Source organism: Somniosus microcephalus, chromosome 9 (assembly GCF_052327205.1).
Source record: "Somniosus microcephalus isolate GS21.2 chromosome 9, FLI_Smic_1.0, whole genome shotgun sequence".
Taxonomy (NCBI): domain Eukaryota; kingdom Metazoa; phylum Chordata; class Chondrichthyes; order Squaliformes; family Somniosidae; genus Somniosus; species Somniosus microcephalus.
The window spans coordinates 8,100,021-8,126,567 of NC_140995.1; the positions used below are offsets into that span (position 1 = coordinate 8,100,021).

Consider the following 26,547-nt stretch of genomic DNA (forward strand, 5'->3'; position numbering starts at 1 on the left):
GACTCCAGAGACTTCCAAGCCAGCCTCCTTTGCTGATGTTAGGTTGGCCAATGATAGAGTGCCACCTCCGGTTCTCTCCCTCTCCCTCTTATTGTGGGATCTCTTTTCCTGCAAGGAGGGAAAGAAGAGAAGGTTGAGTGAGAGTGATGGAATGAGTGTAACGAAGGCGATATCTGGGAGAAAATGTTTTTGTTTGTCCAATCAGGATGTATCTGTAAAGCATCAGAATGCTTTTGTTGTGATCGACAGCAAGATTTGTCATTCACAGAGCAGGTCACTTCTCTGCTTGTAATCCACTCTCCTCTGAATTTGAGTAAAAGGTTGCAACCTTAAACTGAATTATTGGATTTGTAATCCATCAGAGTACTATTAGTGTATTGGTTTCCTATATTACAACAGTAACCACACTTCAAAAGTACTTCATTGGCTGCAAAGCGCTTTGGAATGGCCAGTGGTTGTGAAAGACGCTATATAAATGCAAGTCTTTCTTTATTATAGCTGTTCTATTGCACTACCTGTTTGAGCCTCCAGATCAGCAGGGAAGACATTGCAAGTTCCAGAACCATAGCAGAACTCAAACCCTAGGCTGGAGAGGGCAGGCTTTGTGGAGGGAAATGCTACTGTACAGATTTTAAACACAGAAAAGACAACTCTATGGGAAACTTTAATGTTATTTATTTATGTTTTTATGTTAAGAATTGTTTAGCACAATAGCCTCAGCCTAATGAGAAAGCAAAAAACAACTGAAAGCATTTTCAAAAAATATTTTGAGCGATTCACTGATCGCTCTCCTCCAACTTGCCAATTGTTTATCGGTAATTTTTTTGTTGTTTGCTCCAGGCTTCTACCAAAGTTGTTCTCGATAATGTCATAAACAGATCCACAAGGAGATAAACAACGCTGACCCAGGTTGCCCTTCCAATTTTCCTTCCTTCCTTCCTTGCAATTCTTCTGTCTTCTACTAGATATCTTCCCCCAGTGGGACAGCTAAGTCGGGAATGTGCCACTTTGGGGGAGAAACCCATATCCATGTCACAGTGCAATATACTTTCAATATGCTTCAACAAACCACCATTCTGATAGCCTTTCAGTTTTTAATTCAAATCTGTTTAAAGCAATGTTTGTTTGGGGACATTTAATTACTCAGTTTAACCTTATTGCTAAGTCATACCAGCATGTTTATATACTCAATAGCTTGCATTGGATTGTATGATAAAGTCTAAAATTAGATTGCAAATTGAATTACACATGAAAACATGTAAATTCAGTTAGCATAAAAAAGGCCTACATCATTGTGCTGCACTTTGTATTGAATCGGTAACCCAGGGTAAATCAGTCCAATCTCAGTACTCATCCTAATCAAAACCTTCAGTTGGTCCAGATACATATTATCTTGATGACTAAAAATAGCTTATATTTAGATAATTATGAAGGTTAGGATGGATTTCACTTGCTTAGCTTATTGAAATTGGTTTCTTCCCTACAACGGATTCCAAATTAGGTTTGATTTTCTTATTCCACTGGTCTCAAAATTGAATTTCAAATTCATGACAGCATTTACCAATTATACCCAAACTTTATATCCAATGTGAATTATTCCGTTTTATTTTAACCTAATTAAGTCAAATTCTATAGGTTTCACTAGTTTCATGCCACAGAATGATGAAAGTGTAAGATCAAATACTCAGATATTATTATTTGTAACAAATTTGCTTATATTCTAGAGGTGTACAATAAAGAGGAACCATATATACTGCATTATAGGGATATCTTACCAATGCTCCCTTGCCTACTTTTAAGTAAATATCTAATGCATTTACCATCTTTTTGTCTGTCAAATGTCACTTTATACAATAAAAAACAATATTTATGCATTGTTATTTGTTTACGTAATGATATTTTATACAGATTATCTTTCTTTCAACATATTCTCACTTCCACTCTGAATAGCATGTATTAAAAGATCAGTGTTATCACTACAGCAGATCTATTCAAAATCTCATGCTTTACAGAAAGCAGCACAAAGAAATCAGTGTAGAATTTAACAAACAGAGTAAAGACTTTTAGAACTCCAAAAGTAATACAGTACATTAATTTATTTAAAAAGCAGTTGGAGGTACTTTTGAAAGTAATTGTGCAAGTGAAAAAGCATATTAGTTGGCTTATAATAACTGCATTAACAAGGCTTTGTTTATGTATCTAAATTTATACTCCAGTGAATAAGGAAACCATAATTGGCTAAGAACGAGGAGGCCAAGATACAAAGCAGGGCCCAAATCCAAATCTGCTGTATTACTTGATTCTTTAAACCTCCAAAAGTAGGGTCTGGTAGTACAAACTATCGATGGGCTTAATTGCATACTTCATGATTACTTGTATTTTGAGTTGATTTATACAGTCTTAATTACAAGGAAATGTTATAAATTGCACCAAAAACTGTTTCATTATTGGACTGAGAATAATGTTTCTTAAATGCGTTTAAATAACTCATTAATTGTGGTTGTTATAAAGCACAGACCTCAGACAAGTTATTTCATAGAATTTCTGTTAACTCAGTGGATCCCATGAAAATGCAATTTTACATCCGTAAAGTAGATCCATACAACAAGTAGACCTTATTCTAATGTTTCTTATGAAATGGTTTTAGTGTTGTCTTTCAATTTTTGGGAGGAAATGTTGACATAAATAACCAAATGTATGCTTGAACAGTATATTTTAATACATACTCAGAAGGGAATATTATAATATGCCTTTGTAGTCTTGTGGGAGGGTTTTAGATTAAATCCTCAGTGTACAGTTTCAATAACTCAACTGTTTGACATTCATAAGTGCTGACATAGGAGCAACTGCTCACCTATTGTTAGTATTGGCAGTGCAATCCAACCCAGATCCAAGGTGATTGCCTTTCATTTGTTCAGAGACTGGATAGGCTAGTAACATTTATTGATGGAAAAACTAAGTGACAGGGTTTGCAGTAAAATATCACTAGTAAACAGCACCCTGAAACATTAATAATGATATTGCAACAAATATATCAATTTTACTAGAAATTAAATTGCATTAAATGTTATTGGAATGGATTGGGAGGTTGTGGTTCTGGTGGTTGGAGGTCAATCATCTCAGCCCCAGGACATCGCTGCAGGAGTTCCTCATGGCAGTGTCCTAGGTCCAACCATCTTCAGCTGCTTCATCAATGACCTTCCCACCAACATAAGGTCAGAAATGGGGATGTTCGCTGATGACTGCACAGTGTTCAGTGCCATTCACAACTCCTCAGATAATGAAGCAGTCCATGCCCGCATGCAGCAAGACCTGGACGACATTCAGGCTTGGGCTGATAATAGGCAGGTAACATTCGCACCACACAAATGCCAGGCAATGACTATCTCCAACAGAGAGTCTAGCCACAGCCCCTTGACATTCAACGGCATTATCTTCGCCGAATCCCCCAGCATCAACATCCTGGGGGTCACCATTGACCAGAAATTTAACTGGATCAGCCACATAAATACTGTGGCAACAAGAGCAGGTCAGAGGCTGGGTATTCTGTGGCGAGTGTCTCACCTTCTGACTCCCCAAAGCTTTTCCACCATCTACAAGGCACAAGTAAAGAGTGTGATGGAATACTCTCCACTTACCTGGATGAGTGCAGCTCCAACAACACTCGAGACAGTGTCCAGGACAAAGCAGCCCACTTGATTGGCACCCCACCCACCACCTTAAACATTCACTCCCTCCACCACTGGCGTACTGTGGCTGCAGTGTGTACCATCTACAAGATACACTGCAGCAACTCGCCAAGGCTTCTTCGGCAGCACCTCCCAAACCCACGACCTCTACCACCTAGAAGGACAAGGGCAGCAGACACATGAGAACACCACCACCTCCAAGTTCCCCTCCAAATCACACACCATCCTGACTTGGAAGTATATCACCATTCCTTCATCGTCTCTGGGTCAAAATCCTGGAACTCCCTCCCTAACAGCACTGTGGGAGTACCCTCACCACACAGACTGCAGCGGTTCAAGAAGGCGGCTCACCACCACCTTCTCAAGGACAACCAGGGATGGGCAATAAATGCTGGCCTTGCCAGCGACGCCCACATCCCATGAACGTATTAAAAAAAAGAATTTAGCCAAGGACAAGCTGGTGTGAAGTTATTTAAAACATTCTTACCGTTTTTTTACTTTTTTCATAATTATATAAACATTTATAATATATACCAGTTGATTTCTCATGATGTTGCACACAGGGAGTCAAGACAAAGTGTAGTCTTGGATTTGTAATTAAAGGGCGGAAGATAACTGGGCCTGGGCACGCAGATGTAATTCAGTCCCCATTTTAAAATCATACATTCTGTCCTTATTTTCATATTCCCACAATAAATTCTTATGTCTACATTAATATTGGAAATTGCCTATGTAAACTTGTCATGTTGTAATTACATCCTCCTGCCAGTGGTGGCACTGCAGCATGGCAAGGCCATTTCTATTATAAATGTGGACATAGCAACTAACAATGGAAAAAGTTGATAGGAAGTGTGCACAGATGTAAGATTTTTAATGCATTACAGATAAATGCAATCCTTATGTTAGACACATCTGTTATATTTGGACCATATTCTCCAATTAGTACCAACACAATGAGTGCATAGCGTAACAAGTTGCAAGCAGTGGTGATATTTTCAATTATTCAAAAGCTGTGAAAAATGCACAAACAGTAAAGTCAACTAAATCAAACAGCAAACATTATTACAGGTATAGCCAATAAGACTTGCACTATGACAAGAGCCGTTTAAAAAGAGATAATGTAAATACTGCACTGTAGACGTATTCTACATTTAAAGCTGGACAATATGAGAAATTGTTATCTGAAAATAATAAATGCCTGGGTTTGGAGCATTATTTTCATTATTGGATGACAAATAATTTGCAGAATATTATTAATATCAAAGAAATATAAAGAGTGAGTGATAATTTTTTTAATAGATCACAAAATAAATTAAAATGTCAACATTTCACTCATCATAAAACTGGAAATATACCACTGAGGTAGTATCAAATAGATGCACACACATTTTGTACAATTTGGTTAACAGTATTTTCATTATTCAAACATTGCAAACATTGCTCTTTTTGCCATTAACAACATAGTTGTATTGTGCTCCATACCCTATCAAAATAAAATTATCTCACTGATTGTTATTGATTGATTTTCCATAAAAATCAGTATATTAAAATAGACTTAAACAAAAAATAGATTATTTTGTTATGTCTTACTGTAAAAGTCCATTGCATGAAGATTGAGTATTTTGGGTTTGCTTTGTAATTCCAGATATTGAAATAACATTAAAACTTTCCAAATTATTATTTATATTTACATTTTCTATTAATATTTTTCCAAAATGAGGCAATCTTCAGTTCTGATTCAGTGTTACAGGCATAAAATGTCAATAATCTGGCTTTTCTCTTTACAGATGTTGACTGACCTGCTGTATATTTACAGCATTTTCTGGTTTTATTTTATTTTCCAACATTTGGAGTTTGTATTTCTTTTAATTTGTGGCATGCTTGGTTCAGTGTTAAGAATATGTAGGTATGAATTGGCAATAATTATTTACAGCTATCATTATTTGACAATTATTTATGATCAACAATTGCCACAAATCTCTCATGTTGGGTCCCGTTTTGTTCACGATACATTTGCCATTTGTACTTTATTAAGAGATTGGAATACTTGTGTAATATATTTTGAAAATCTGTACATGCTGTGAAAATATCCTAACCACTACCAATATTTTTGTTAGAGAGTTTTTATCTGGAAGATACTATATTGTCTGTCTTTATATAACAATTCACAAGTTTCTATGTCGCCATATACTTAAATTATAATTCATTAAACGTTAGCTTAATAATACCCAATGAAACATTTCCAACTCTATTTTGTGCTGATGAAATGTATTTTCTAAAATACTAAATATGGAATTATAATCACTTGTGCCAAATGATCATTACATAAGTACAATTTATTGTAACTATATATAACATTTGACAGTAACTGATATTCATTCATATTGATCTTTGTATCAAGCATGCATAGTTATAAATGTCTGCTGTATCAGTACTTGACAAGGGATAAGACGATCGGGATAGCATTCTGGTACACCTAATAAAAATTGCACATATCCCAGTCTGTAATACTAGCAAACTGTCAGTTTATTTGCAGCTTTGGAGCCTATTTCGATGCAGTTTTTCCTCTGATAAAAGTGGAATAAAAGTGCCGCTGTAAGAATTTAGTAAACTGTTACTGAGCGAGAGGTTACTATTGCTACTGGCTTTAGTGACCACAATATCTACCTGCTCATTTCTGGAATCCCCAGACTCTCCGTCCTTAGCATTCAACTCCATTAGTTCAAGTTCGTGTTTTGCAGCCGTTTCCAAAACTTTCTGTTTGTTATAGTACCTGACAAAATTATTTATAATAGGGTGGATAGGCAACGCGATGGCTATAATGCCGCAGAGAAAGCTGAGTGCTGCGTTGAGTTTTCCCAAAGTTGTCTTTGGGTAAATGTCCCCATATCCAACGGTGGTCATGGTGATGATCGCCCACCAGAAGGACTGAGGGATGCTTTTGAAGAGGGTTTCGGGGTGGCTTTGTTCCATGGTGAAGCCCAAAGCCGAAAAAACGAAAATGCCAACTGCCAAGTACATGAGCAATAGGCCCAGTTCTTTAAAGCTTCCTTTCAGTGCGTAGGTGAGTGTTTGGAGACCGCTGGAGTGGCGCGCCAGTTTAAAAATTCGCGCTATCCGCATGATCCTAAGAGCCTGAATGGCCTGCTGCACATTAGTCAGCTCCATCAGGGTTGCCCCGACTGTAGTCAAGATCAGGCTCACATAGAAAGGCAGAATCGTTAGCATGTCTATGATGTTCATGAAAGACAGTACAAATTTGAGCTTGCTGGGGGCCGAGACCAGCCTCAGTACATACTCGGCTGTGAACCAGCCGATGCAGGCCGTTTCGATGGAGTCCAGGACTGGATGTTCTATTGGGCTCCCTTCCTCATCAGTCACTTGGAGGTCAGGGATGGTGCTGGCACACATTACCACGGATGAAATTAAAATAAACAGAAAAGATAAAACTGCAATCACTCTGGCCGGACAGGACGAATCGGGCTTTTCCATCAGTTTCCAGAGGAATTTTTGAGCTTTCCCCCAACAGCCACCAGCCGATTCCCCCCTGTCGGCCAAAATAAGCTGCACTTGCTTTGCGATTTCTTCCAGTTCCTCATTTTTCTCGCCCAAGAGGCATTTGCAACACTCGTCCAAAAAGTCCACCTCGATCTTCCAGAAGTCTAGCTCATTTTTGAAACAAATGGGGCAAATCCCTTTTTTCATGTGGATTTCTCCGAAATAGTAGACGTCCAGTACACATTTGAAAGAGTCCGGATCTCGATCGAAGTAAAACTCTCCTTTGCTCGGATCGTAGTCATCGCAAAGGGAGAAGATCGCTTCGTATCCACTGCAGTTTAGCAATTCTGCCAGTCTGCTTTCCGGGTAACGGTTCAGCACATCCCCGTACAGAATGTGGCGGACCCCGCCAATATTCACCACCAGCTCCTGATCTTCCCAAGCTTCTGATTCACCAGAGTCCGGGCTTCTGGGTTCCGTCCGCATGGTTTAGGTATTATACTAAATCAAGTTCAACAAACACACTTTTCGCTCCCTTGATAAATGTCTAAACGCAACAACTTGCACCGACGTCCTCGGTATTTCGTAAGATGTAAATAGAGAGCAAATATGGAACATTTACTATTACACTGATCCTCAAATTGGGGGGAAAGGTTTTTCAATGGGGAATATAGTGAGGAAAGCGCTTTAGATCAAAACTCACCAAAGTCTGTTGCGCTGAAAGTTGGAATCACGGACTTATAAAACTCACACAGGAGAGCCATTGAAGTACAATAGCACGTTATCGTGTGGCAATTGATGAATGAAATACATTCAAATTAACGGGACATCAAGCGATCTGTCAGGTTGCTAATCTTGTGAAACCAGAACAAAAACTATACCTCAGAAACGTGGAGTTTGAAAAAGACTGTCTTTCCTGCATGCAGTTTGATAAACAGGCAGTAAACCCGATAACCTGTCGATCGTGTCTATGCAGTGTTGCACAATGAGTGAAGCAAATGTTATCACTGCGATCCACAGCCCTGGAGAATGTCAACCGTTTGGATCATAAAGGTAACATAATCCGTCTCTTAGACGCGCATTGAAATTCTTCACATCCACACGAGATAATACCAACTGTACCAGCAAAAGCAAGCTACACTCCCTGCTGGTGGAAAGACTGCACAGCGTCTGAAAATAGTCAACGATACTGCAAGCTCCATTACGTTTTTTCATATTTCACAAAGCAAACACAAGGGAACCAAACTATTATTAAATGGCTACATAACATCTAGCTACAGTCTGCACAAACCATTTTTTATGTTTTGCTGAACTAATTCAATGAAAAGTTAAGGTTTTCTTCCTTTCATCGGTTTTTAAGAACAAACTAGTTGATCTCCCATACGGCTGCTGCTTATGATTTCTACTCATGGTCAGCACAAAAGTCAGCTTCCGTAGGTATCCCTGTGCTTATGATCAGTAACTTGACCATATATACAAAGTATCTGGAACGAAGCACGCACAGGATAAACAGTGAACCCTTTTCCCATTGGTATGTATACTGGAACACATTAGTGGTTCCCCCTAATTCATCTTCCGAAAATCAGCAGAAAATAGGAAAATAGTATGCTGACTGACCATGTAGGTCAGCCTTAAAACTGCTAATTAGCATTGATTAAGAGATGGAAATAACAGAAACAAAACGGGCCAATCAGCAAAATTAATATAACAATAGAATACTTAATTTTTCAACAGAACTTTCAAACTGTTCCAAAATAATGAAATTCGGCAGTCCTTGGGAGTTCTCTGCAGTCACTTTCATAACTTCCACCACAAATTTGTGATGAAAAGATTACGTGAGTTCCTTTTGCCTTCTTCTACACACAAGAATCAGTTGGGCCTCAGCTGTTCACAATCTACATCAATGATTTGGATGAGGGGACCAAATGTAATGTCTCCAAGTTTGCTGATGATACAAAGCTGGGTGGGAATGTAAGTTGTGAGGAGGATGCAAAGAGGCTTCAAGGGGATATAGACAGGCTAAGTGATTGGGCAAGAACATGGCAAATGGAATATAATGTGGAGAAATGTGAAGTTATCCACTTTGGTAGGAAAAATAGAAAAGTAGAGTATTTTTTAAATGGTGAGAGATTGGGAAATGTTGGTGTTCAGAAGGACCTGGGTGTCCTTGTACACGAATCACTGAAAGTTACAGCAAGCAATTAGGAAAGCAAATGGTATGTTGGCCTTTATTGCAAGAGGATTTGAGTATAAGAGTAAAGACGTCTTACTGCAATTATATAGGGCCCTGGTGAGACCACACCTGGAGTATTGTGTACAGTTTTGGTCTCCTTACCTAAGGAAGAGGGAGTGCAACGAAGGTTCACCAGGCTGATTCCTGGGATGGGAGGATTGTCCTATGAGGAGAGATTGAATAGACTAGGCCTATATTCTCTAGAGTTTAGAAAGAGAGCTGATCTCATTGAAACATACACAATTCTTACAGGGCTTGACAGGGTAGATGCAGGGAGGATGTTTCCCCTGGCTGGGGAGTCTAGAACCAGGGGTCACAGTCTCAGAATAAGGGGTCGGCCATTTAGGACTGAGATGAGGAGAAATGTCTTCACTCAGAGGGTGGTGAATCTTTGGAATTCTCTACCACAGAGGGCTGTGGAGGCTCAGTCGTGGAGTATATTCAAGACACAGAGCGATAGATTTTTGGATATTAAGAGAATCAAGGGATATGGGGATAGTGCAGGAACATGGTGATGAGGTAGAAGATCAGCCATGATCTATTGAATGGCGGAGCAGGCTCGAGGGGCCGAATGGCCTACTCCTGCTCCTATTTCTTATGTTCTTACAAGCTTGCATAGTAAGAAGGGAACTGGAGATCCTAGATTGCCACATAATTGTATGCCTCTTTTCTTTGAAGTTAAACTGGTACAAAAGAAAGATAAAAAGATGCCTTCACAATTAATCAAAGCTGTCAATCAAAATAGATTTCAGAGTCTATGCTATTAGCTTTTAAATAATAACATTGTCCTGGACAGAAAGAATGTGAATGGTCAGTTATTTGTCTTCTGTCCCTTATTTGATTAGTTACCAGGTCAGAGATCTTGGTTTGGTTGATGCATACCACTTATCTCCAGCATCATCTTGTAAACAACAAGACAATTTTACATTATTACAATACTGGGAAGGATGAAACCCTAATTTTAAAATACATAAGGTAGAAATTCTTAGGATCTTCAGCAGGACAGATCTCCAGTGTCCATAGCAAGAAAATGAGAAATGTGTCAATCTTTCCTGTAACTGTCTACCTTTCTCCTACCACAATACTTTTAGCTTCCTGTTTGTCTTCCACTCTACCTCCTGTACTCTCTATACACCTTGCATACACTTTCTCTCTTTCTCATCTCTTATCACATTGCCTCCAACAGGTTCTCACTTACTTTCCCTCTTTTTGTAAGTCTATTCTTCTATCTGTCTCTCTCCTCTTCTCTATGCCTCTTACCTATGGTCCCTTACTGATACACAGAAAGATTGTTCTGATTGTCAGAGAACAATCATTGCACCCTCAGGAAATTGCTGCAAGTGTTCCTCAGGGCAAAGTTCTCAGGTGAACCATCTTCAGCTGCTTCATCAATGACTTTCCCTCCATCATACCATCAGCTGTTTGCTGGCGATTTCACACTGTTCCAACTTCATGCACAATTCTTCTGATAATGAAGCATTCAGGCTTGGGCTGACAAGTAGCAGGTAACATTTGTGCTGCCTAAGTACCAGGCAGTGACTATCACCAAAAGAGAAAGACTAACCATTTCCCCCTGTACTTCAATAGCACAACCATTGCTGAGTCCCTCATCATCCAAAAGTTTAACCTGACCAGTCATATTAACACTGTGCTTTTTACATTACATAGGATATACAGCACAGAAACAGGCCATGCCAGTGTTTATGCTCCACACGAGCCTCCTCCCGGCTTTCCTCATCTAACTCTATCAGCATAACTCTCTATTTCCTTCTCCCTCATATGCTTATCTAGCCTCCCCTTAAATGCATCGATACTATTCGCTTCAACCACTCCCTGTGGTAGCGAGTTCCACATTCTCACCACTCTCTGGATAAAGAAGTTCCTTCTGAATTCCCTATTTGATTTCTGAGTGACTATCTTATATTGATGGCCTCCTCTTCCCCACAAGTGGAAACACTCTCTCTGTATCTACTCAATCAAAACCTTTCCTAATTTTAAAGACCTCTATTAGGTCACCCCCTCAGCCTTTTCTTTTCAAGCTTACAAGAGAAGAGTAGAGGTTAAGTATTCTGCAATAAATTAGCCACTTCCTGACCCCCTCAATGCCTCTGCACCATCTACAAGGGTCATGTCAGGAGTGTAATAGAATACACGCCACTTGGCAACCACAAAAAACAAGAAGTTCAAGACCATCCAGGATAGAGCATGCTGCTTGACTGGCAGTCACTGGACTCAATATGCATCCTCTCCACCACCAGTATACGGTGAGTGCTGTATGGATATAGCATGCACTGCAGAAACTCACCAAGGTTATTTCAACAGCATCTCCCAGCTCTGCGACCTCTACCAGCAAGAGGGACAAGGGAAACAATGTCATGGTAACACCATCACCATCACCTCTAAGATCCCCTTCAAGTCACACACCATTCTGAACTGTAAGAAGTCACACAACACCAGGTTATAGTCCAACAGCTTTATTTGAAATCACAAGCTTTCGGAGCGCTGCTCCTTCGTCAGATTTCAAATAAAGCTGTTGGACTATAACCTGGTGTTGTGTGACTTCTTACATTTGTCCACCCCAGTCCAACTCCGGCATCTCCACACCATTCTGAACTGGACATATATCACAATTTCTTCATTATTGCTGGGTTAATATCTTGGAATTCTTATGGGGTACCATCAGCATAAGGACTGCAGCAGTTCCAACCACCGATAGCTGGGACCTCCTGAGGCCCATGTGCACGATTTTACGATGGCTTCAAACAATGTGCTGGAACTACTCCATTCATCAGTTAAAACAATATGGCAAGATTCAAACCCCTTTTAAATCTGTTTTTATTACTTTCCTCCTTAAAAAGCCTACCTTGACCTCTCTTTCATCACAAACTGTTGACCTATCCTTTCTAAGGTTGTTCAACAAATCCTTGCTGACCGACTACGAGCTCACCTCTCTCAGCACTTTCTGTTCGAATCCCTCCAATTGAATTTCTGACAAGCCTACAGCAGCAAGACTGGTCAAAGTGCCCAACAACATTCTGTGATTGCAATTGTAGCTTGCTGTCCTTCCTCGTCCTTCTCACTATTTTCAACACTGTTGACCACTCCATTCTCACCCACTGCCCCTCCTACACTGTTCACTTTAGTAGCACTGTGCTATTGTAGTTCCACTCCTACCTGTCCTAATAGTTCCACTCCTACCTGTCCTAATACAGCACTATATCTCCTCAAGACTATTTTCCTCTCATACCCAGACACCCCATATATGTCCCAGGGCTTCATGCGTGGTCACCTACTAATTATTATCCACAAGCATGAGTTCAGCTTTCAGACCTAACCTGATGACTCAAACTTGATATCTCTGCCACCACCATTAACTCAATGATCCAGGGTTATTAGTGTATTATCTAACTACCTGTCTGCCATTAGTTCCAAAATGAGCCAATAATTCCTATAGCTGCTTGTTTCTCAGTAGCATATTGGTACAGATTCCTTACACCCCCCCCCCCCCCCCCCCAGGTGCTGTCTTAGGCTGAGCTCAGTGGTGTGCAACATCAACATTCAGTGTGACCCATGTCTGGTCAAGATCACCTTCTTCTACCTCCACAACATTGCTCACTTACACACCTACTTCAACACAACTCCTGCTGAAATCCTCATCCAAGTTTTCATCACTCCATGGATCAATTTCTCAAATGCTCTTCTCAGCAGCCTTCACAAATTTTAGCTAAACCAGAACACTGTGGCGGACAAACCAGCCGGCATCGACCTCGGCACTGGCTACGGACACGACAACGGCACACCCAGCTCAGTCAGCCCTGCAAAGTCCCTCTCACCAACATCTGGGGACTTGTGCTAAAATTGGGAGAGCAGTCCCACAGACTAGTCAAGCAACAGCCTGACACAGTCATACTCACAGAATCATACCTTTCAGCCAATGTCCCAGGCTCTTCCATCACCATCCCTGGGTATGTCCTGTCCCACTGGCAGGACAGACCCTCCAGGGGTGGCAGAACAGTGGTATACAGTCGGGAAGGAGTGGACCTGGGAGTCCTCAACATTGACTCCGAACCCCATGAAGTCTCATGGCTTCAGGTCAAGCATGGGCAAGGAAACCTCCTGCTGATTACCACCTACCGCCCTTCCTCAGCTGATGAATCAGTACTCCTCCATGTTGACCACCACTTGGAAGAAGCACTGAGAGTAGCAAGGGCACAGAATATACTCTGGGTGGGGGACTTCAATGTCCATCACCAAGAATGGCCTGGTACCACCATTACTGACCGAGCTGGCCAAGTCCTGAAGGACATAGCTGTCAGTCTGAGCCTGCAACAGGTGGTGAGAGAACCAACACGAGGGGAAAACCTACTTGGCCTCGTCCTCACCAATCTACCTTTCGCAGATGCATCCATCCATGACTACATTGGTAGCAGTGATCACCACACGTTCACTGTAGAGACAAAGACCCATCATCATACTGAGGACACCCTCCATCGTGTTGTGTGGCACTACCACCGTGTTAAATGGGATAGATTCAAAACAGATCTAGCAGCTCAAAAATGGGCATCCATGACAAAGCTGAAGCATTTGCAACCATCTTCAGCCAGAAGTGCTGAGTGGATGATCCATATCAGCCTCCTCCTGAGGTCCCCACCACCACAGAAGCCCGTCTTCGGCCAATTCGATTCACTTCACGTGATATCAAGAAACGGCTGAGCACACTGGATAAAGCAAAGGCTGTGGGCCCCAACAACATCCTGGCTGTCGTGCTGAAGACTTGGGGGGCTAAATTCAGTTGATTTGCGCCTCCCGTTAGCACCGTAAGAGGGCGCTAACAGGGAGCAAATCAACTAGCGCCTGGGTGCGGCACCGCTAACGCCTCCCGCGAAATACAGCGGGAGGTTAGCGGCGGCGCTAACCGTTAGCGCCGCTGCACCACCAGCAATGACATCATCACCGTGCGCAGCGCCCCGCTTGTAATATTGGATAGCGCCCCCGACTTACCGCCGGACGCTATGTCTGCTGGGGTCAGGGGGGCCTACCTGTGGCCGAGGCGGCGCTAGTTAAAGGGGAGGTGGCGGGCAGTCATTTTTGTTGCTGGCCGCCTGCCAGCACCTGTCCCCGGCCCCCGTGAAGCCCCCCCCGCAGGATGCTGGCTGCTCTCCGTGAGCCTGGCACTCCTCTTGAATGCTGGGCTCGTATGCCAGCACACCCAATCCCTGGTGGCCCAGCTGGGTGCTGGGACGCGCTGCGCCAGGCCCCTCTCCTTTAATAAGGGGAAGGCCTGCAGTACCGTGGCGCGACATGCCGCAGCGCCACGATATTGGCTCGCCACGCCCCAAGAGGGATGCAGGGCGCTTCCAGTAGCGCCCCTCCTCCCTCTCGGGGCGCTACCTGGGAAAATCGGCCGCGGGGATGCTCCCCACAGGGCGCTACCCAATTTTTACCCCTTGTGCTCCAGAACTAGTTGCACCTTGAGCCAAGCTGTTCCAGTATAGCTATAACATTGGCATCTATCCGACAATGTGGAAAACTGCCCAGGTATGACCTGTCCACAAAAAACAGGACAAATCAAATCCGACCAATTGCCGCCCCATCAATCTACTCTCAATCATCAGCAAAGTGATGGAAGGTGTCGTCGACAGTGCCATCAAGCAGCACTTACTCACCAATAACCTACTCACTGATGCCCAGTTTGGGTTCCACCAAGACCACTCGGCTTCAGACCTCATTACAGCCTTGGTCCAAACATGGACAAAAGAGCTGAATTCCATAGGTGAGCTGAGAGTGACTGCCCTTGACATCAAGGCAGCATTTGACCGAATGTGACATCAAGGAGCCCTAGTAAAACTGAAGTTAATGGGAATCGGGGGTAAAACTCTCCACTGGCTGGAGTCATACCTAGCACAAAGAAAGATGGTTGTGGTGGTTGAAGGTCAATCATCACAGCCCCAAGACATCGCTGCAGGAGTTCCTCAGGGCAGTGTCCGAGACTCAACCATCTTTAGCCACTTCATCAATGAACTTCCCTCCATCATAAGGTTAGAAGTGGGGATGTTTGCTGATTGATAACTGCAGTGTTCAGTGCCAGTCGCAACTCCTCAGATAATGAAGCAGTCCATGCCCGCATGCAACAAGACCTGGATGACATTTAGGCTTGGGCTGATAAGTGGCAGGTAACATTCGTGCCACACAAGTGCCAGGCAATGACTATCTCCAACAAGCGAGCGTCTACCCATCGCCCCTTGACATTGAACGGCATTACCATCGCTGAATCCCCCACCATCAACATCCTGGGGGGTCACCATTGACCAGAAACTTAACTGGACCAGCCACATAAATACTGTGGCAACAAGAGCAGGTCAGAGGCTGGGTATCCTGCAGCGAGTGTCTCACCTCTTGACTCCCCAAAACCTTTCCACCATCTACAAGGCACAAGTCAGGAGTGTGATGGAATACTCTCCACTTGCCTGGATGAGTGCAGCTCCAACAACACTCAAGAAGCTCGACACCATCCAAGACAAAGCAGGCTGCTTGATTGGCACCCCACCCACCACGTTAAACATTCATTCCCTCCACCACCGGCGTACAGTGGCTGCAGTGTGTACCATCTACAAGATGCATTGTAGCAACTCGCCAAGGCTTCTTTGGCAGCACCTCCCAAACCCACAACCTCTACCACCTAGAAGGATAAGGGCAGCAGGCACATGGGAACACCACCACCTCCAAGTTGCCCTCCAAGTCACACACCATCCTGACTTGGAAGTATATCGCCGTTCCTTTATCATCGCTGGGTTAAAATCCTGGATCGCCCTCCCTAACAGCACTGTGGGAGCACCGTCACCACACGGACTGCAGCGGTTCAAGGCAGCAGCTCACCACCACCTTCTCAAGGGCAACGAGGGATGGGCAATAAATGCTGGCCTTGCCAGCGACGCCCACATCTCATGAACGAATAAAAAAAAGTCTTCTCCCCACCATTACCCAGTTGCGCTGTCATCTGTTGCCTCAGTGAATCACCTTTGAGATTTTTATTCTCATTTTGAAATTCCTCCATGGCCTCACCTACTTAATTTGGGAAGTCTTCTGCAGTCATAAAGCTTAACCGTGCATCTTGTCCTTTTGGCTCTGGGTTACTGCTTGTCCCATGCCTCCTTCTGATCCATGATCAGGCACCAGTCTTTCAGCCATTATTTCCCATGCCATCTGGAATGCTCATCCAAAATCACTATGCCTAGCTATCTCTTTTCCTGTCTCCTGATAACCTACTTTTTTGACAGTAGGTTTATTTTTGTACTCCTCTTAGCCCCAGTTCCTTTACTTTCTTTCCTTCCTCTGTAAAGCTCAGGAATGTCCTTTAATTGTAGATTGTTACAAAAAATATTTATTTTTATTACTATTAGACAATACATTTTGCAAGAAAACGAAATTTGGCCGAGCACAAGTATGAGATGAATATGTTTGCAACCACACCACCACCTCCAACAAACATTTGTGAAATATTTGATTACTGGTTATTTTAATGTTTTGAAATGTACAGATTAATTTCCTACTGAGTACAATATCAAAACATGATTTTAATATTCCTTAGTTATGTGTTTAGAGGTTTAGTAGCCTACTTTCTTGATCCCCATATTTTTTCAACATTATATCTCCTGGCTGATTAGCAAATTTCAATTAATTTACATCTTGACCACAAATCTGATTGTCCTGACATCTGCTGTCCAAGAGAAAGATCTCTAATGAACTGGTTGAATCTTCAGTTTGTTAGACTAACCACAAATATCTGAACCCTATAAAATGTGACAGCCTAAAGCAACCTTTATACTGTAGTACGTTTCTGTCACTTTGAATCAGATTACGATAGGCATCAAAATGATAACGACACTGCAATTTGGGAGTCGGGGCAATCTGAGTCCCGAGTACACTGAAACCAAGAGATGCAAGACCACCTCTAGTAGGTAGTCTCACACTACTTGGGATTTGCACCAGCCAGGTGCAAAGTCGCATTTAAAAAGTCTACTGGACCTCCTAGATTTTTTTAAAATTTAGTATGGATATTTTTTAATGTAATGAGAACTGACTCTGCCGCCTGCTCTCTCAGAATAATAAAAATCAACTGCCTAATGAGCAAAGCTCGGCACACACGCACATGGCGTGGCTTTTATGGTTGCTCAGCGCAACCAACAGTAAAGCGCAGCTGTGAGTATTACTGGAGTCTGCTGGTGTGCAGATGCAGATACCGATCTCAAATCGGTGTTCATAGTATAATTTGCGTTAGAAAGCGACTTTAACGTTGAAAAATGTCCCAAAGCGCTGCACAGACTCGGCATTTATTTTACGCAGTCTTATTACTGCAATTTGAATTTGATAATGGTACCTAACTATGTTTAGGTAAATCAGATTTACCTGGCAAAGATTAATTATTGTTGAATAAACATTGTGACAAAGAATCACAATGGTACACTCCACAGTTCAAACATTCAGCGGGGATGTTTTACCACTTATCAGTCTACTATAATGCTCGTTCGAAATAACCCTCTAATAATTACGTAACTTCGTGTTTTCCCAATTATGTAAGAAGTACATTTGAACTACAATAAGTAATTGTTATTCACAGAATTTATACTGTAATACCAATTGTAAAAACGGACGTCTAGGGCAACGGCGGTGCCAATAGCGGTTCTTTCATCTAACGGTTTTGGAGATGTCCAAGGCAAATAGATATTTACCAAGAAGCTGGAAAGGATCTATTGAAATGATTTATTCTGCATATACATCTTTGTTGGCCACCAATATTTTGGGCGGGGAACGGGGGATTATTGTCCTTCTCATTTCTGGTCTTAATCCTGTCTCTCTAGTGCAACTAAATGTTTAATGCGGGCTGATTAAATAATTGATATCGCCAAGTTATTTAATGTGAACTGTGATTACAAGTCTAGAATATAGTACAGCTCCAAGCAAGAGCAGAGATTAGAAGAATGTTCCTCCCCAGAGTAGTAAACATGTGAAATAGACTCATAATAAAACGACTTAATGCTATGGCAGACAACTCCTTTAAAAGACCTGGGCGAATATCTGGTTAAAAACATGACTGAAAGTTGTAGTTATAGACTTAGATGTCACATAATTTATAGATCACTATGGTGCCAATCCACTCGAGCTCATGGACTGTCAGCTCTGAAAAGTCTGGTTACAGTAAAGTTACAATTTTTATCAGATATGTCATTGATTGCCTGGCTGGAGTTTTCATACAATTACTTTTGAGAAGCAACAAGAAATCTCAGTTTTCAATCCTTCTTCCACAGGAGTAAATTGGTCCAGCAATGCACTGGATAATCGAATAGCCGAGCAAATGTAATCTTATGGGACCCAGATCGGAGCCAGTTGATTCCATCCAATGAACGTGTTCAGTCACAATGCGACGACTCTTCATCATTTAAATATAACAGAAGATGCTTTTTTTTGCATGTGGATTTTTATATACCTGTTAAAAAGTGCAACCGTTGTCATTCATAGAATCATAGAAATTAACAGCACAAAGGGAGGCCATTCGGCCCATCGTGTCCGTGCCGGCCGACAAAGAGCTATCCACCCTAATCCCACTTTCCAGCTCGTGGTCCGTAGCCCTGTAGGTTAGGGCACTTCAAGTGTGCATCCAAACACTTTTAAAATGTCATAAGAGTCATAACGGCACAGAAGGAGGCCATTTGGCCCATCGAGTCCGTGCCAGCTCTCTGTGGAGCAATCCAGTCAGTCCCATTGCCCCGCTCTATCCCTGCAAGTTTTATTTCCCTCAAGTGTCTATTGAGTCTCCCCTTGAAAACATTGAGTGTTTCTGCTTCTACCACTTCCGTCAACGGCAAATTCCAGATCCTCACCACTCGCTGTGTAAAAATAGAGTCATAGAGTCATAACAGCACAGAAGGAGGTGTGATGAGGGTCTCTGCCTCTACCATCCTTTCAGGCAGTGAGTCCCAGACCCCCACCATCCTCTGGGTGAAAAGATTTCTCCTCAAATCCCCTCTCAACCTCCGACCAATTACTTTAAATCTATGCCCCCTGGTTATTGACTTCTCTAAGGGAAATATGTCCTTCCTATCCACTCTATCTAGGCCCCTCATAATTTTGTACACCTCAGTTCGGTCTCCCTTCATTCCAAAGAAAACAACCCCACATTGGTCCTGATCTTTGGTCACCGCGGTGCAGGAGTGGAGCAGGCAGGTCGGGGGAACTCCTCGTTGGGACTGCTCCTGGGCCTGGCCAAAGTGGCCATCAACTGGTCCGGGCAGCGGGCGGTTGACGGGGGGCCCTTCAGGCCCGACTGCCTGCCTCTCTTCCGCGGCCGCGTTTGCTCCCCGGCTGGCCCTGGAGATGGAGCACGTGGCGTCCGCCGCCACGCTCAAGGCCTTCCGCGCGACCGGTGGGCACCGCAGGGACTGGAGTGCTTCATCAACCCCCTGGAAACCAAATCTTAACTTCAGTCCTGACGAAGGGTTTTGACCTGAAACGTTGGGCTAGATTTTCCTGGAGCCGTCAGGCGGGGTTTCAGGCGTGTGGGGGGGGGGGGAAATCCCAGATTCGGGGGTCCCAACACCATCCCACCCAAAACCCCGCCCCATGCAACTTTCAGGGGCGGCAGGTACCCACCCCGCACTGGGACCCGCCGAAACCAGGCGGGAAGGGATTAGTGCCAATTAACTGCCTGTTAACCCTATTTTGAGGGGTTTCGTGTGGGATTCCCGACAGCTCCAAACCACGCCAGGTTAGAGCAGGCAGGCCGTTGGGTTGAAGGAGTTGGAGGGGTCGCGATGTCGGTGTTCAGGTGAGTGATGGGTGCATGAGTGCAAAGGTAAGTGTGTTTGGTGTGTCTAAAGTGTGTAAAGAACTTTTACTTACCTGTACTTACCTTAACAGCCTTTCTTCCTGTAGCTGTCAGGAGCCCATCATTCAGCCGGCACTTAAAGCTGAACGGCTGCGATCTGTGAAAAGTGACAGCCTTCAGCTTTGAGTGCTGCTGAGATTTCTAACTGAGTCTGTGCAGAAGGACTCATGTTAGAAGTCAGACTGTCAGTGTTTCACAGCTTCAAACAGCTGTGAAACGCTGATATTTCATCTGTCAAGAACTCTTGACAGATGAAATTGCAGTCTGTGACATCACCTGTTGCCGGGTGGCCCTTAATTGGCCTGCTGAGCCCGCTGGGCGGGCTCAACAAGGTCAATCAAGGGAAAATCGCGCGGATTGGCCAGACGTCGAAGTAGGTGGGTCTAAAACCCGAATGTTGAAGTCCCGCCTTCTTCCCGACAGGTTCGGGAAAATCGACCCCGTTGACTCTGTTTCTCTCTCCACGGATGTTGCCTGGCCTGCTGAGTTTTTCCAGCATTTTCTGTTGTTATTTCGGATTTCCAGCATCCGCAGTATTTTGCTATGGTACTAGTGTTTGGTTCACTGCCACACCTCTTCTAGGAATGGCTACCTTGAAGAAGTTCTGCTCTTCTCTTCGACCGGGATCTCCGTTTGGCTCTTCAAAAAAGCAGTCCTGACGAAGGGTTTTGACCCGAAACGTTGACTCTATTTCTCTCTCCACGGATGTTGCCTGGCCTGCTGAGTTTTTACAGCATTTTCTTAATTTCATTTGTTAAGTTTCCTTTGATGTATTTTTAAGTCACAGTTTTTGTTTATTGATCACATTGGTGCCTAAGTTTCCTTGGATGTATTTTTAAGTCACAGTTTTTGTTTATTGATCACATTGGTGCCTAAGTTTCCTTGGATGTATTTTTACGTCAAAGTTTTTGTTTATTGATCACATTGGTTCCTAAGTTTCCTTTGATGTATTTTTAAGTCACAGTTTTTGTTTATTGATCACATTGGTTCCCAAGTTTCCTTGGATGTATTTTTAAGTCACAGTTTTTGTTTATTGATCACATTGGTTCCTTTGATGTATTTTTAAGTCATAGTTTTTGTTTATTGATCACATTGGTTCCTACAAAAAAAATGTTTAGATTCCTACCCCATTTCTCTTGACTCAACATTTCAACGACTGTCCGTCTCCGCCCTTTGCAGTTCTTGCTGGCTGGCTGGGTTGTTGTTGTTGTGTTGGTGCATTGTCCGCTGGGCGGGCTCGCGCCTCCTCGCTCGTTCGCGCCGCGCCTGCCGCTCGCCAACCGACCTATGCAAATGAGGCACCCCTTTGAATTGGCCAATCGGCGGCTGGAGTGACCCCGGCGCGTGAGGCTCCGCCCCGTCGCCGTCCGCTGTTGCCGTGGTGACCGGAAAGGAGGAGCCGCCGCCTCCGCCGCCTCCTGACTTGTCAAACATGAGCACTGGTGCAGTGGGTGAGTCTTTCTCCGTGGGCAACATCTCAATGCTGGTTTGGTACTCTAGCAAAATACTGCAGATGCTGGAAATCCGAAATAACAACAGAAAAATGCTGGAAAAACTCAGCAGACCAGGTAACATCCGTGGAGAGAAAATAGAGTCAACGTTTCAGGTAACTGGAAACGTTGACTCTATTTCTCTCTCCACGGATGTTGCCTGGCCTGCTGAGTTTTTCCAGCATTTTTCTGTTGTTATTTCTGGCTTGGTACTCATCTGGAACACTGACTTTCATAATCCCCAAACTCTGGGCAGGTAGATATCAATGGCTGGGAAACAAAGAAACATAGAAGATAGGAGCAGGAGTAGGCCATTCGGCCCCGCGAGCCTGCTCCGCCATTCAATGCGATCATGGCTGATCATCCAAATTCAGTACCCTGTCCCTGCTTTCTCCCCATAACCCTTGATCCCTTTAGCCTTAAGAAATATATCCAACTCCTTCTTGAATATATTTAATGAATTGGCCTCCACTGCCTTCTGTGGTAGAGAATTGCACAGGTTCACCACTCTCTGGGTGAAGAAATGCCTCCTCATCTCAGTCCTAAATGGCTTACCCCTTATCTTTAGACTGTGACCCCTGGTTCTGGACTCCTCCGGCATCGGGAACATCCTTCCTGCATCTAGTCTGTCTAGTCCACAGAACTACAGGCTCTCCCTTAAGTGGCAGTGATGGGGACTCGGCACCTGGCCCCCAGGTACCAACACCTGGGGCTCAGGGTTAGCATCAGAACTAGGATATAGAGCGTGTGTGAGGTAAAACTGTTTTATGCAGCGAGTCGTGAGGACCTGGAACTCGCTGCCGACAGAAGTGGTGGAAGCGGAGACACTCAATGTTTTCAAGGGAAGACTGGATAGGCACTTGAGGGAAATTATCTTACAGGGCCACGGGGATAGAGCGGGGCAATGGGATTGACTGGATTGCCCTGCAGAGAGCAGGGACGGACTCGATGGGCTGAATGGCCTCCTTCTGTGCTGTTATGACTCTTATGAGGAGCAAGAGTGGGCCATTTGGCCCCTCGAGCCTGCTCCACCATTCAATAAGATCGTGGCCGATCTTCTACCTCATCTCCACTTTCCGGAACTATCCCCTTGATTCCCTTAATATTCAAAAATCTATCGATCTCTTTCTTGAACATACGCAACGACTGAGCCTCCACAGCCCTCTGGGATAGCGAATTCCAAAGATTCATCACCCTCTGAGTGAAGAAATTTCTCCTCATCTCAGTCCTAAATGGTCGACCCCTTATTCTGAGACTGTGACCACTGGTTCTAGACTCCCCAGCCAGGGGAAACATCCTCCCTGCATCTATTCTGTCAAGCCCTGTAAGAATTTTGTATGTTTCAATGAGATCACCTTTCATTCTTCTAATCTCTAGAGAATATAGGCCTAGTCTACTCAATCTCTCCTCATAGGACAATCCCCCCATCCCAGGAACCAGTCTGGTGAACCTTCGTTGCACTCCCTCTATGGCAAGTATATCCTTCCTTAAGTAAGGAGACCAAAACTGTACACAATACTCCAGGTGTGGTCTCACCAGGGGCCTATATATTTGCAGTAAGACATCTTTACTCTTATACTTAAATCCTCTTGTAATAAAGGCCAACATACCATTTGCTTTCCTAATTGCTTGCTGTACCTGCATGTTAACTTTCAGTATAACAACAGAAAATGCTGGAAAAACTCAGCAGGTCAGGCAACATCCATGGAGAGAAATTTGAGTTGACGTTTCGGGTTTGACCCTTCTTCAAAACTGGAGAGATGTTATTTCGGATTTCCAACATCTGCAGTATTTTGCTATCGTTAACTTTCAGTGATTTGTGTGCAAGGACACCCAGGTCCCTCTGAACATCAACATTTCCCAATCTCTCATTATTTAAAAAATACTCTGCTTTTCTATTTTTCCTACCAAAGTGGATAACTTCACGTTTCTCCACATTATATTCCATTTGCCATGTTCTTGCTCACTCACTTAGCCTGTCTATATCCCCTTGAAGCCTCCTTGCATCCTCCTCACAACTTACATTCCCACCCAGCTTTGTATCGTCAGCAAACTTGGATATATTACATTTGGTTCCCTCATCCAAATCATTGATGTAGATTGTGGAATAGTTGAGGCCCAAGCACAGATCCCCGCTATTTACAACATGTCAACCCGAAAATGGCTCGTTTATTCCTACTCTCTGTTTTCTGTCCATTCAACCTCACCCCTGGTGGGTTTGGAGCCAAAGGTTTAAATAGAGCCCAGGCCTGGGTGGATTTCTGAAGGACTGGGAAGTTGATGATGCGGTCAGCCTGCTGTGGAAGTGGATAACCGCCATCGCTGATTTCCAGGCAGGTGATCCCATCTAGTGGGTACTTGCTAACACATGAAACTAACATCTCAGGACACTTGTCTTCTACTCAACTGAATTTAGAAGTCTCATAACAGTTGTCAACATTTCAGTTTCACCCTAGAGAATAAATGCTGGCCAGGATCTGAAAGATTTGACCTGCCTGTTGCAGCTTTGGTTTCCCCTCCTGAAGCAGGGTACTTATGGGGGTATATGACAGGAACATAATTGCATTGTGCCCTTTCAACCTCTTTACTTCATCGTCATCATCGTCAGTTGACAATCATCGGAGCTCCTGTGACTGTCATCCTCACCTCTTTATTCATGATGGTAATTCTTCTATGAGAATTTCTGTATTCTTTACAAATTGAATATTGTACTTTAATTCTAGGCCTACCTTTCTTTTTATTTTTATGTTTTGTTCCCCAGAATAACAGTTCTGAAATCAATTTCTCTTTTGCTCTGAAGGAATGGCTAGCAAGATTCAGCCTTCTATACTTTATTAGTGTTGTTATTTTGTCTATGTCTCCATATAATATCTCATTTGGGATGTGGCCTTTTCAGCTGCCATCTAAGGCATTTCTCATCAGTCTTGTGTAGATGCCATCTAGTTTCTTTTCCAGTTTCTCAGTAAATGTCTAAGTGTCAGCGCCATATTATCAACACTGACTCCACTGTGTTTCTGAATATCTCAATCTTATCTTTCCTGCCCAACTCTTTGCACTTGTAAACTCTATTCATTTGTTTACGAGCTGACCAAGCCTCACTTATACTGGTGTAAATATCCTTTTCTGTTATTCCATACCATTACCCCAAGTATTTAAAGTCATTGACCTCCTGTAATACTTAATTTTGCATCATTCTCTTTGTTTGAAAACCAATTTGTGCTGATTCTTTTTCCACCTTGTTTAATAACTTCTGTCTAAATGGTAAGAAAGCCCGACTGGATTACATCTTCGTACAGAAAAGGTTAAAAAAAAAACAGCGTTGGGTATATTGAAGCTTACAACTCATTTAATATTGTCAGGTCAGACCATAGAATTATGAAAGCAAACATTAGTCTTAACTTAAGGGCTGTAAGTATTTATGTGGCTGGTCCAGTTAAGTTTCTGGTCAATGGTGACCCCCCAGGATGTTGATGGTGAGGTATTCAATGATGGTAATGCCATTGACTGTCAAGGGGAGGTGGTTAGACTCTCTCTTGCTGGAGATGGTCTTTGCCTGGCACTTGTGTAGTGTAAATGTTACTTGCCACTTATCAGCTCAAGCCTGAATGTTGTCCAGGTCTTGTTGCATGCAGGCACGGACTGCTTCATTATCTGAGGAATTGCAAATGGAACTGAACACTGCAATCATCAGCGAACATCCCCACTTCTGACCTTATTTTGGAGGGAAGGTCATTGATGAAGCAGCTGAAGATGGTTGGGCCGAGGACACTGACCTGAGAAACTCCTGCAGCAATGTCTTGGGGCTGAGATGATTGACCTCCAACAACCACAACCATCTTCCTTTGTGCTAGGTATGACTCCTGCCAATGGAGAATTTTCCCCCTGATTCCCATTTATTTCAGTTTTACTAGGGCTCCTTGGTGACATACTCGGTTAAGTGCTGCCTTGATGTCAAGGGCAGTCACTCTCACCTCACCTTTGGAATTCAGCTCTTTTGTCCCATGTTTGGACCAAGGCTGTAATGAGGTCTGGAGCCGAGTGGTCCTGGCGGAACCTAAACTGAGCATCAGCAAACTTGCTACCACAAGGAATAGTTGAGGCAAATAGTATGTCTGTATTTAAGGGGAAGTTAGATAAACATGTGAGGGAGAAAGGAATAGAAGGATATGTTGATGGGGTTAGATGAAGAAGGGTAGGAGGAGGCTCATGTGGAGCATAAACACCGGCATGGACTTGTTGGGCTGTATGCTGTTTCTGTGCTGTAAATACTATGGCCCGGATTGTGCGATCTGTGGTGAATGAAAGGCGCTAGCCATTCATTTCACTTGCACTTGCCCACACACTTTCTGTGGGCTTTTGCACTGGAAATTGCGGTAATTAGAAATCCAAAACAGCGCGGCGCCCTCTACAGGAGATCTGGCACCTGTAAACAGGGCAAGCAACAGTGTGCCTCCTTAACCAATCAGATTGAAGAATCCTTACTGAGGCACGCAGAACCTAAACCAGGAAGTGTAAGTTAGAATAGTTAATTCAATGCCAAATCATGTACAGAAAACAAAATAAAGAGAGGGAAAGAAAGATGCGATTAAGAGAGAGAGATAAAAAAGACAAAGAAAAAGTTTTAAAAATTATTTAAATTTTTTAAAATCTCCAACAATAATTGAAATCTGAAGGAATGAGACTCTACACTTGTAAAAGTTAATTTTCAGTGCCAGAGATATTATTTTGGCAGTAATTAAGACTTATCTCGCCGTT

The 26,547-nt window shown here is 43.2% G+C and overlaps 2 protein-coding genes across 2 annotated transcripts in view; one reads left to right on the forward strand and one right to left on the reverse strand.

Moving 5' to 3' along the window:
* Positions 1-4,961: 4,961 nt before the first annotated feature.
* On the reverse strand, positions 4,962-8,355 carry kcnf1b (potassium voltage-gated channel, subfamily F, member 1b). The gene has a single exon (XM_085996314.1). The coding sequence runs from the start codon at positions 7,671-7,673 to the stop codon at positions 6,216-6,218; it is 1,458 nt and encodes a 485-aa protein (XP_085852440.1). The 5' UTR covers positions 7,674-8,355; the 3' UTR covers positions 4,962-6,215.
* A 13,318-nt stretch (positions 8,356-21,673) lies between these two features.
* LOC147112236 (protein disulfide-isomerase A6-like) overlaps positions 21,674-26,547 on the forward strand; it is a 96,675-nt gene continuing 91,801 nt past the window's right edge. The window contains exon 1 of the mRNA XM_085996315.1: positions 21,674-21,753. Within this exon, the coding sequence (XP_085852441.1) occupies positions 21,735-21,753 (19 nt within the window). The 5' untranslated portion in view covers positions 21,674-21,734. The remainder of the gene's footprint in view (positions 21,754-26,547) is intronic.